Genomic DNA, 13,355 nt, shown 5'->3' on the forward strand with positions numbered 1-13,355 from the left:
CATGTGGCCCCCTTCATCTTTAAAACCAGCAACAAATAATCTCCCTCACATGGAATCCTTCTTTCTTAAGCAAGAACATGGCCCCTGTTAAGGGCTTATCTGATCTAAGGTCAGGTCTACCTAGGATAATGTCACTCTCTTAAAGTCAACTTTGTCATATAACATAATCAAATCACAGGAATGATATACCATCATATTTACACGTCCCTCCCACACTTAAGGGGAAGGAGATTATGTAAGAGCATAGATCACTGGAAGTCATCTTAGTATTCAACCTACCACAGCTACAAAGATAAACACAAATGTAAAATTTCATTGTTCTTATCTATACTGTTGCTATTAGATCGAGTCTTATCCTAAACTCTCAGTAAGTTCCCCCCAAAAATATAGCCTCAAGTTGTTGATGAGGTTAGAATCTGTCAAGGTTCCTGAGCCACTTAGCTGTGATAATCTGGGGACCACATTACAGGTACTAATGAAAACTCAGCAGTAATTCTGGCACTAGGAAAACCTGACATAAACCAGATGCTTGCCCTTAATAAGGTAGTCAACTAGAATTACTAACTGTTTTCCCTTGCTTTTGACTGGAAGTATGACCACAAGTAGCAGCAGCACTGGCAATCTCAAGCAATCTAAATATGAATCTTAACAGTAATTTTACCTTGTAAGAATATGAATTAGCTAATACATAAATACAATTTCATAGGGGAAAAACCTTCAAAATATAGAATTCATAAGTGAAATAAAAGTACAAATACTATAAACTCCTTCTAAGGCTAAAGCAAAGAAAATACAACACAAGCCTCAAATACCTTGTGGTGCCAGAAAGTAAGGAAGTGCTCAAAACAAACAGAAGGATGAGAGCACACAGGGTGACAAAAGGGCATAAAGAAGCCAAACTGAAAGCGTTCCCAACTGCCAGAACTGGAACAATTTGAGCAAAAAGAAAAGGAAAGAAAAGAATGATGGAATTGGATTGGATTATAACCCAAAGAATGAAATTATCATGAGTCTACACTGATATAAATACTTAAAATGAAGAAGGGACAACTCTTCTTTGCAGAATTCCAACTAATAAATGTTGAAAGAATGAGAGACATTAAAAGTCACAATTAGAATGCCACCAAAATCATTGCCACAGGCAACATCTGATGAACCTTGATGAATGCTAAAATTAGTTGGTAAAAGTTTAAGCAGAAACAGAACGTTTGCATAGAATGAAGCAACAGAAGGAAAAATACGAGCCCTTTATTTAGGGTCTTTGAGTGCCCCCTGCTGGTCAATAGAGTGAAATTCAATGAAGTTCTGCCAAGCTGGGTTCCTTCTACATTCCATAAAGCAACTGCCTTCTCTTTTCTTTCCAATTATATACCTGTTACAAGAAGATGGTTTTCCTATTAAAAACCAGGATATTCTGCTCCTACTAATTCATAATTTCTTCCTCTAAAAGTATATCAAAAGGCTCACTAATTACCAAATCTATCTTCCCTCTAACCAGAAGAGTAAATCATAAAACCACAGCCACTTCCTGGTTGATCCTCAAGACTTGTCAGGTACAGGTAAACTTTCCAAAGTTCCTTCCACTGACCATCCCTGGGACACCTAGGGACATCACAATAAGGGCAAGCCAGTCGAAGACTGTGAGAAAGAAGGACAGATCCAGTAGTGGGCGAGAGGGCCTCCTGAGGATGTCAGACACGGAGAGTGTTTAGAGCGCAGTACTCCTGAAGGACACCATGTCTACTGACATCTTGACAATCTAAGCAATCTAAGGCCCAAACAGATAAAAGATAAATATATCCATTACTGATGTCTCATATACAGAGCCTCTAAAATTAGTAATTCATTTGGTTCAAGTAAATCAAAAACAGCTCTTCGTCAGGAAAAGACTGGGAATTCTTGTGGCATACGATAGTAGAGACAAGAGATATACACTGGCAGTGCCCTGGCTGCATATGGGCCAAACAGATTTCATTTAGCCCATACAATATTTTCAAAGTCTTTTTTTTTTTTTTTTTTTTTTTTTGAGACGGAGTCTCGCTCTGTCGCCCAGGCTGGAGTGCAGTGGCCGGATCTCAGCTCACTACAAGCTCCGCCTCCCGGGTTCACGCCATTCTCTCGCCTCAGCCTCCGAGTAGCTGGGACTACAGGCGCCCGCCACCGCGCCCGGCTAGTTTTTTGTATTTTTAGTAGAGACGGGGTTTCACCGTGTTAGCCAGGAGGGTCTCGATCTCCTGACCTCGTGATCCGCCCACCTCGGCCTCCCAAAGTGCTGGGATTACAGGCTTGAGCCACCGCGCCCGGCCTCAAAGTCTTGAATTAGATGTCAGTGTTCTAAAATCTGGAGATATCACATTTAAAAAATCAAAGTTTCCGGTTTCTCTTGGAAAAAACAAATCGATGGATCTGGCCATATAGGGTTTGTTTCTACAGGGTAACAAAGCAGCCGAAACTGAAAAGAGGCTGCCCCTTGAGATGGTCCTTGCTTTTCAGTTCCTTCCCACCACTCAAACAAGGCATGTGGCTAATATCCACTCTGCCTGATCCACATGTATTAAATATTGAGCCCCTGAAGCAAAAGGGTTTGCAACATCTACAGAGTGGAGTACTATTAGTTAATACACTTTTAAAAGCTAGAAGGACCTTGCCCGCCATCTGTATAAGCTTCATTAGTGACATTCATCCCTTTAGCTATTCAATCACGATAGCTAATTATATCTGTTCTGCAAGAACATAACATAAGCATTTGCTGCTCTGAATTTTGTTCTTTTACTATTAATATTCTACAGCAATAAATCAGAGTCACCCAAAAAGTCTGTTAAAACATGAACTGCTGGGCCCCACCAGCCAGGGTTTCTGTTTCAGTCGTCTGAGATGGGACTTGAGAATCTGCAGTTCTATCAGGTCTCCTGGTAATGCTGATGCCATTGATCCACAGATCACACTTTGAGAACAGCTGCTATTCTCCAACCCAGTGTTTTTTATTTTAAACATTTCCATTATAATTTTACCCATATTTCTCAAGTATCTCTAGAAAAGCAATGTCCTACACAACTTTTTGTGATGATGGATAAATTCTACATAAAATGCTGTCTACATGTAGTTATTCGGCATGTGTGATTAAATAACTAGATTTTGAATTTTATTTAATCTTAATTAATTTAAATTTGAACCACTACATGTGACTAGTTGCTATCATATTGGACAACATTGTTCAAAGACTCAAGGAACCAAAGAGAAGAGGGCTGGCAAGAGAAGAAAATTTTTACATGAGCATAAATAGCAAAACTCGGCCATGCACATGTCTGTAATCCCAGCACTTTGGGAGGCCAAGGTGGGAGGATTGCTTGAGCTCAGGAGCTTAAGATCATCCTGGGCAACACGGCAAAAATTTGTCTCTGCAAAAAAAATACAAAAATCAGCCAGGTGAGGTGGTGTATGCCTGTAGTCCCAGCTACTTGGGAGGCTGAGGTGGGAGGATCACTTGAGCCCAGGAGGTCAAGGCTGCAGTGAGTCAAGATTGTGCCACTGCACTCCAGCCTAGGTAACAGAGCAAGATCCTGTCTCAAAAAAATAAAATAAAATAAAATAAAATAACAATAAATATCAAAACTCAGAATTACACACATAAGATCTGATTTTTTAAATCAAACAGTACTTTTAATATTTTCAATTGTGCCCAGAAGTAACTATGGCATATAAGTTTTTGCAGCATAAATGAAACAACAGAGCCTCAACCCACTTAGTACGAAAAACAATAAATCATCAAGCTTATTCTTTTTTTGTTTTTTTTTGTTTTGTTTTTTTACCTTTTATTCTCCTGGGAATCACAGTTACCCAATCAGGTCCACTGGAGTTGATTGGCATTTTGATATTGACACCACTTTAAGAGGAATAAAAAAGCACAAGCTTAGGTTCAGGAACATTTATTTTCAGATATATGTCTTTACTTACAAATGATAAAATGACTAATTTCACAGAGCCTTATTATGATGAAACATACTTATGAATGTTAACCAACATAAATAATAAACTGGGTCTCTTGTAATAAGCAGGTTATATGTATATAAAAACTGAAAAAAAATAAATTGATTCTTAAAATTTCACTCCACTGTATACTGCTAAGAGTGCAAACTCCAAAATGACCAGTTCTGGTTTGAATGATGTACTCCCCTTGGACTCAGAGAATGGCTCACACTGACAAGAATGTCTACTTTGTCATTATCTAGTTTTCAGGCTGCAAGTTCATGCTGCATTAAGTCATGTATCTGATTCCTTAGGCCTTTTCCAGATCTCAGAGGAGTCCTACGTGGGACACTTGCCCCCCAGATATTTACTTATGCAGTACTTTGCTCATCATTACCAGGACTCTTTAGTGTCTGTTCCCCTTACTAAAACATGTACTACTAGAGGGAGGCAGCAGGGGAAAAAAGTAAAATAAAATAAAACATATACTACTCGAAGACAAGGGTGATGCCTCATTCATCTTTGTATCCTAGCACAGGCCCTAGTCTAGAGTCCACACTCAGTAAATATTTTTGGAGGGCTGCATTAAAACGTGGCGGAGGGTGGAGGTAAGGAGAAAAGCACTGAAAATTCAAGGCAACTATTCCAAAAACTGAGTCACAATAAAACTAGGCCTCACGTACTTAGACCAAAAACAAAAAAATAAAATGTTAACTCCCCAAACTCTTGATATGGGAATGTGCAGTCATTTTTCATTATTTCATCAATTTCAGAAAAAACTGTTTATTCAACAAATAATTCTTAAGCTTCTGAAGCCAGGTACTGTCCTAGAATTCAGGGCTACTAAAGTAAGCAAAACACAGCATCTCCTTCTTCATGGAGCTGACACAGAGGAGACAGACAAAAAACAAGTAATGAAGGAAGTATACAGGCCTGGCCACATTAGAGCATAATCGAATTTCATAGCTTAAATAAAGTGATTTTTAAGACAGCACATATAAACTACTTTCATGAGTTTAGAGTTTTATGGTAAGAAAAAAATATACAATTTACTTGTCTATAGTTATAAGAATTCTATATTATTGTACAATAATTTTCTTGCAAAAACATAATTTCCTCTGTAATTTTCCTGCCAAAATATTTAGCCTCAGTCTAATCACATGGAAAGTGAAAACTATAAAGCAAATCCAAAGTAGACTGGGCATGGTGGCTCACGCCTGTAATCCCAGCACTTTGGGAGGCCAAGACGGGCGGATCTCCTTAAGGCCAGGAGTTTGAGACCAGCCCGGCCAACACGGCAAAACTCCATCTCTACTAAAAATACAAAAATTAGCCGGGTATGGTGGTGCACGCCTAGTAGTCCCAGCTACTCGGGAGGGCAAGGCACAAGAATCACTTGATCCCAGGAAGTAAAGTGAGCCAAAGGTTACAGTGAGCTGAGATCACTGCATTGCACCCCAGCCTGGGTGACAGAGTGACACTGTCTTGAGAAGGAAAAAAAAAAAAAAAGAAGTAAAGGACATTCTACAAAACAGCAACATCAAAATTGCCAATGTCATACAAAACAAAATAGGCTAAAGAATTCTTTTGGATTAAAGAGATAACCAAACATACTGTGTAAGCATAGATTAAATTAGTTAAAATTAAAAAGATAGCTATAGAAGTCATTATTTGAACAACTGAAGAAACTTGAATATCTAACATGAACTGCATATTAAATAATAGTACTATAACAATGATAAATGTCCCAAATGTGATCATTATGGTTACATGTTAGAGAAAGTCCACTTTCTTAGAAGAGGCATATTTATGGAGTGCAGAGCCATGATGTCTGCACCATACTCTTAGATGGTTCAGAGGAAAAAATTATACACAGATACATATAAACACAGAGAAAGAAAAGCAAAATGTGGCAAAACATTAATAATAGTGAATCTAAGTTAAAGGTATATGAGTTCATTGTTATTATTCCTGCAATGTTTCTAAAGATTCAATATTTTTAATACAAAGTTAGAAAGAAAAAAGCAGCAATCATGCTAAAATAAAAGGGAAATGTTGTAGGTGATAAGCCCATTCTTTCAAAAGGCCTTCCCTTATATTAATAGGATCTTTAAGGAAACCCCTGTTGCCCTTTCCAAAACTAACACTTTTATTCCCTTATAGATAAAGAACAAAGATGACATTCCTCTAATTGTTCAACTGTCATTTAGGGAACCAAATACCAAGGCTAAGATTCTTAATTCTTTCTGGCTTAAGTAAGGTTATGAGTTACCAAGAAAGAGAAGTAAAAAAGGTTACCAGCTCAACATATTTGGGCCATGAGCTCAAAACAGTACACCCAAAGATCCCCCAAAAAATCAATTTAAATCTTTTTCTTTTTCTTTTCAGATGGTCTTATGCAATATTTCAGAACCTAAAGAGAATAAATGATGGAAAATGAAAACCAATTATAAGGACTCTGTCAAATGTTTGCTTTCCAAAAACTTACACCACCTCAAACATTGTTTTCTCAGCAAACTTCCAGGTAAATAGAATTCTGCAATTATTCTACAACACTGTACCATCAACCAGCCTCACCCAGGATATGCAAGTAAGGGCAGGGACAAACACATTATTTTATCTTTGTGGGTTCACGGGTGTTTTTTGTTTTTAATGGTAGAATTTACAGTCAGAAATACTTTTAAGTTTTACACTAAGTCAGCTCTCTAAACTTTCTCTATTTTCCACATGGAATTTGAGTAAATTACTATGCTTCTTCCTCTTTGCTAGACCACTAACTAGACTGACAACATAACTCTATAGGGCAATTATAGTTAGCAATCATTTACTATAGATTTCAAAACAATTATGACACTGGAATTGGAATGTTCCCAACACAAAGATGATAAATGCTTCAAGCAATGGATACTCCAATTACCCTGATTTGATCATTACATATTATATGCTTGTATCAAAATATCATATCTACCTCAAAAATATGTACAACTAGTATGTATCCATAATAATTTAAAAATCTAAAAACACAACTCTAACGGAGCATGGTGGCTCACATCTGTAATTCCAGCCCTTTGGGAGGCCAAGGCAGGAGGACTACTTGAGCCCAAAGGTTCAAGACCAGCCTGGGCAACATTAGCTGGGTGTGGTGGTGCACACCTGTAGTCTGAGGGGAGGTGGCGCACACTCGGGAGGCTGAGGTGGGAGAATCGCTCAAACCCGGGATGTCAAGGCTGCAGTGAGCTGCAATCATGGCACCGCACTCCAGCCTGGATGACAAAGTGAGACCCTGTTGCAAAACAAACCAACCAACCAATCCTTTAAAATAGGGTAACTGAGTAGTCTTCATACATAGGCAAAAAAGTACACAGAAATAAAATAATCTGCTCAGTCACCAATAAACAGCATGTCTGAAACCTGAACCCAGGAATAAAGTGAAAAAACTTGTTTTGGTTTTGTTTGGAGGAGTTGTGAAATTTAATTTTGTTTTCATTTTGTACTGAACCATAGAAAATACCAGTCTTCTCAGCAGTAAACACTGTACATTGAGTAGTGCTCCCTCTGCTGGCCTTCCAAAGGTATGTCATGAATCCACTAGACCTGTACATAATCCAGTATGACCAAAAGCTGACTTCAGGGTGGAAAACTGAAGGGTTTTATTTTAGGAGCTCCTACAAACCACATACTTTATGGTAGTAACTTTTCTCCCATCCGGTAATGAGTGGACATAAACTATGAAATTTTTTAGGGTGCCCAGATGTACTTAACAAAAATACCTCCCTTTCATCCAAGAAAAAAATTCTCTCTACCAAGGACCGTTTAAAAACAATATACTCCATTAAAAAGTAAAAAACATGTATACATGCTTTCAAACAACTGTACTTTTTTGTTGAGGCAGGGTCTCAATCTGTTGCCCAGGCTGTAGTGCAACTGTGATTACAGCTCACTTGCAACCTCAAACTCCTGGGCTCCAGCCTTCCTCCCACCTCAGCCTCCCAAAGTGCTGGGACTACAGTCATGAGCCACCACACTTGGCCAAAATGGTACTTTTTAACCATGTAGCTTTTATAATTTTTTATTTCTTAGTAATGTTATGAAATGTTGAAGAAAACACAAATTGTAATTCATATTGGTTCCATATTCCTTTCTGCACATTATTCTATGTATTTATCATCATGCTGAAAATATTTTATGCTTATATTTGAAATAGAAATTTGAACACAATACTGTAATAATTTCAACAACTATATAGCTTAAAAAATATAGTTTTCTGTGGCATTCCCGACGTCCTATGCTTATTAAGTAAACCCAGCAATGTTGCCATATTCATAGTTTTTTAATCAGTATGTTCAAATGATTTTAAAAACCGTTATTATGTTACTTTTTAAAGTTTCAGTTCATTAGATACAAAGATAAAACACCAGCCTGACTACTAGGCCTACCAGCCTGTTCTTGGATTATATTTTTTCTTCACATAAAATAGATGAGGTCTTGCTATGTTGCCCAGGCTGGTCTCAAACTCCTGGGCTCAAGCGATCCTCCCATTTCATCCTCCCAACGTGCTGGAATTACAAGCATGAGTCACCACCACACCTGGCCCTTGGATAACTTTTATCTGTTCTGTGAATAAGGGATTTTACTTACACAGCTACTGTGCAAACACGCTTTGTGATTCTAAAGTAAAACAGATATGAGGGTAAAGAAAAAAATTCGAGGGTAAAAGGTCTTTAATTTGGACTTAGATAAGCACTAAGCTTCACTTGTAAAACACTAACGAAAAATATAAATCTCTGTTTAATTTTTTATTCACTACCTCTTCTGAATTGGGCCACGTTGAGAGAGAGATAAGAAACACATACCCAACACCAGAAAGTCTCCTAAATGGGACAAGGACAGTGGAAAAGAACTCTTCAAATTATCCCCAAGAAAACACAGCACGTACCTCTGGAAGAAAGCACTCTCTGCAGCAGTCAGGAGACCCTTCAGGTATCCACCTTTGAAATGGGTAATTCTGCTGCTGCAAGGGAGCTTCTTTGGTTTGAAGCAGAACCAGGGCTCCCCAGTGTAGAGGTCTGTAAAGTTACACAGAGGCAGATTCCCAGGAAGACACACGTTGCACTCAGTAGTTTCAGAAATTCTTCCCGAACGGAAGAGACTCTTGAAATAGACCCTGTCTGGTTTATCTTCCTGTAAGCGCTGAAGAACTCTGATCCCTTCACTGGGGTGGACCAGAAATATGGACACTTTAACTTTGCCTGGCCATAACAAAGTAAAGAAAACCTTGTAAAACCCATTCTGGTAGTCCACCACCCTGCCCACAGCCCCAGCCTGCAGCTTGGGGGAGTGAATTCTGGCCTGCAGGTAGTCTCCACCATACTTCTTGGGCTTTCTTTGAAAATCCTGTACATGAACCAGCACCTCCAGCTGGCTTCCCACCTGAAAGAAGGCAGCAGAGTTCAAGATGACAAAGTAGCTGGAAGAAGGGTCAGTGCTTTTCACAAAGGGAACTGGGCCCACATCAGGAACCTGTCGGTGCAAGGCAGCCAGCAAGGAGTCCTCCTCCATACGTTCCTGGCTGGACAGGGTCTGCTGATCATAGCCGCAGTATGGATTTCGACTAATTCCTGTCACCTGGGAGGAAATAAACTGTCCACTGCTGTCGATGAATGTGGCTGAAACAGTCTCATGGTCCAAGTACTAAAGAAGAAGACACAAACAACAGAAATTACCACTATAATAGGTCTCTGTATTTTCGGCATAAATTCAGAAGGCTCCCCACACTTCTGCGAGTTTTAGCTCCAAGAGCTCACCCAGTGAGTTTGAGCTCCAGGATTCTCACAGTGAATATCAAAGAAAAAATCCCCTTGGGCTTCCAGGAAGGGAAAGGGAAAAGGTCCCATTCTGAAGTAGGCAGAGCACTGTGTTGTTCTGAACAAAGCTGCCCCTCAAGAGAAACCACTTTATCAGAACCTAGCCTATTGGAGTGTTATCAGAGCCTAACCAACCTGAGAGAAGGGAAATACCCAACTCCAGCCCGCTTTAGCCACCCAGTCCAACCTAAGATGGTGAAACACCAAGAAAAAAGCAAAGGAAAGGAATAGAGAAAGATATACTATGCTAACACTAACCCGAAGAAACCAGTAGCAGCTATATTAATTTCAGAGCAGATTTCAAAGCAAGGAAAGTTATCAAAGATAAAGGGGGTCATTACATAATAATAAAGAAGTCAATTCTCAAAAAATAAATAAATCAATAACAACCCTTAACATGTAAGTACCTAACCAATGAGTATCAAAACATGTGAAGCAAAAACTAACGGAGAAATAGATGAATCTACATTATAGTCTAAGACTTCAACACTCTCCTATCAGAAATACACAGATCCAGGAGGCAGAAAATCGGTAAGGACAGAGTTGAATTCAACAGCACCATCAATAAACTGGATATAGTCGACATCTGTAAACTACTTCATATCAAGCTCTCATGGAACATTCACCAAAACGGACCACATTCTGGGCCAAAAAATGCACCTTAAAAAATTTTTTAAAATAAAAATCATACAATGTCTTCTCTTAAGCCATAATGAAATTAAACTAGAAATCAATATAGAAAGATAGCTGGAAAAATCCCAAAATGGTATACAAATGGGTAACATACAAAATCTCATGAGAAATTTTTAAATATTTTAACTAGGTGAAGGTGAAAATATAATTTATTAAACACTATAGGATGAAGCAAGAGAAGTGCTTAGAGGGAAATTCATAGTACTATACATATTTTAGGAAAGAAAAATGACCTAAAAGGAATAATTTAACCTTACATCTTAGCAAACTAGAAAAAGAAGAGCAAACAATATCCAAAATAAGCAGAAGAAAAATAATAAATATGATAGCAGAAATCAATGAAGTTGAAAACAGGAAATTAATAAAGAAAAATCAATGAAACCCAAAGCTGGTTTTTTAAAAGATCGATAAAATTGATAAGCCTCTAGCTAGGCTAAGAAAAAAAAGGGAGGACACAAATTATTAATATCAGAAATGAAAAGGAGGCCATCACTACAGATCCCATGGACATTAAAGGAATAAAGGACTATTATGAACAATTCTATGACCACAAATTTGATAACCCAGATGAAATGGACCAATTCCTTGAAGGACACAGTCAATAAAGAATCCACCTAATGATGCAAAAGTAATATTATAACTAGTGGAAATCAAATATAAAAGAATGAAGTAGGCCGGGTGCAGTGGCTCACATCTGTAATGCCAGCACTTTGGGAGGCTAAGGCAGGTGGATCACGAGATCAGAAGTTCAAGACCAGCCTGGCCAACATGCTGAAACCCCATGTCTCTACTAAAAACAGAAAAATTAGCCGAGCATGATGGAGGTTGCCTGTAATTCCAGCTACTCAGAAGGCTGAGGCAGAGAACTGTTTGAACCTGGGAGGCGGAGGTTGCAGTGAACCAACATTGCACCACTGCACTCCAGGCTGGGCGATAGAGTGAGACTGCATCTCAAAAAAATAGTAATAAATAAGTAAATAAGTAAGAATGAGTAGTGCTTTCTTCATCACTTAGAGTAGGAAGTTAAGATATATTATCTTAGGCTGTTGGGGAAATAAAAGGTCTAAATACATTATTTAATGTTATATATAGAAATAAAATTAATTTTACAAATTGTGGAAGGAGAATGAAGTAAGCAGAGGCCTTATTTTTCATTAACAGTAGTAGGTCGGGTGCAGTGGCTCATGCCTGTAATTCCAACACTTTGGGAGGCTGAGGCAGAACTGCTTAAGGCCAGGAGTTCAAGACCAGCCTGGGCAACATAGCAAGACCCGATCTCTACAAGAAATTTTTTTTAAAAGTTAGCCAAGCGTGGTGGCACATGCCTGTAGTCCTAAGCTACATGAAAGGCTGAGCTGGGAGGATCACTGAACCCAGGAGCTCCAGTAACTCCCCTGAATTTTACTTGCAAATGACAGGTAGTAGTGAGCTATAATCACACCATAGAACTCCAGCCTGAGCAACAGAGCAAGACCTTGTCTCTAACAAATATATAAATAAATATAAATTAAAACTAGGCTGGGCACAGTGACTCACACCTGTAATCCCAGCACTTTGGGAAGCAGAGGTGGGCAGACCGGGATCGCTTGAGCTCAAGAGTTCAAGACTAGCCTGGGCAACATAGTGAAACTCCGTCTCTACTAAAAATACAAAAACTAAGCTGGGTGTGGTGGTGCACACCTGTAATTTCAGCTATTCAGGAGGCTGAAGCACAAGAATTGCTTGCACGCAGGAGGCAGAGGTTGTAGTGTGCTGAGATCGTGCCACTGCACTCCAGCCTGGACAACAGAACAAGACCCAGTCTCAAAAACTTTAAAAGAAAAAAAAAATAGATATATAGGTATAGATATACACACATACATATATATGTGAATATATATGTGTGTGTATATGTGTGTGTGTACATATATGTGTGTATACATATTATGGGGATTGCTTGAGCCCAGGAGTTAGAGGTTACAGTGAACAACGACTGTGCCACTGCACTCTAGCCTGGGCAACAGAGTGAGACCCTGTGCTTAAAAAAAAGAAAAAGAAAAAGAAAAAAACAGCAGTAGCAGAAACACCCAGCATTTATTGTGAGCACTTATGTGCTGGATACTCTTGTATACAGTTTACATGAATCTTTAAATTCAATGTTCAAATTATCACATGTGGTAAGTCCTGTTATTATGTCCATTTTGTAGAAGAGGAAACTGAGGCAAAGAATAGCTTAATAATTTGCTCAAGGCCATGTAGGTTAGAAGCAGCAGAGGGTTAGAAGCCAAGCTGTCTGAATTGACACCTGTGTTCTTAACCACCACGCTACACTGCCTCATATGAGCAAGTCAGGAGATAATTCGTAAAGTTCACAAATCAAGACATAAGTATGTAATGTATAATTAGTGCTAACTACCCAAATAATTAAAAATAAGTAATTATATTCACTCAGAGTAAAGAATGGGGAGGGAATCCAATTGTGTACTTAATACCATTCTCCATTCTTGGAAATTTCCATGCATTCCATGAACTACTTTATTAGTAAACAGGATACAGGAACAAATGGGCAGGAAAAAAGTTATATACCTAACCTGAGGCATATAACTAACCTACCTAAGATGTAGAAAACTACACCTTACGTTATGCAATTAGTTAAACTGCAGGGGAATAAACAACAACAAAGTAAAACCAAAAATTTCTCTCCTCAATAGCTACAGCGTTTCCTTGTTTCTAGCAAAACACTTAAACAAGGCCTCAGGCTCCCCACCTACGGCAAACCACTGCAAAATCCTACATAAGGTAAAAATAATCTCAAGATACAAGAATGTGAGGGGGCGGAGCAAGATGGCCGAA

At 38.6% G+C, this 13,355-nt stretch overlaps 1 protein-coding gene across 11 annotated transcripts in view; it reads right to left on the minus strand.

Annotated features, from left to right (window-relative positions):
- NXPE3 (neurexophilin and PC-esterase domain family member 3) overlaps positions 1–13,355 on the minus strand; it is a 56,005-nt gene that overhangs the window by 15,241 nt on the left and 27,409 nt on the right. For all 11 annotated transcript variants that reach the window (XM_033211407.1, XM_033211411.1, XM_033211409.1 and 8 more), the window contains 2 exons: positions 8,903–9,657; positions 3,810–3,883 (listed from right to left, as the gene is read on the minus strand). In XM_033211407.1, the coding sequence (XP_033067298.1) occupies positions 3,810–3,883; positions 8,903–9,657 (829 nt within the window). The remainder of the gene's footprint in view (positions 1–3,809; positions 3,884–8,902; positions 9,658–13,355) is intronic.

Source organism: Trachypithecus francoisi, unplaced genomic scaffold (genome assembly GCF_009764315.1).
Source record: "Trachypithecus francoisi isolate TF-2019V2 unplaced genomic scaffold, Tfra_2.0 Lachesis_group0, whole genome shotgun sequence".
In the NCBI taxonomy this organism is placed as follows: domain Eukaryota; kingdom Metazoa; phylum Chordata; class Mammalia; order Primates; family Cercopithecidae; genus Trachypithecus; species Trachypithecus francoisi.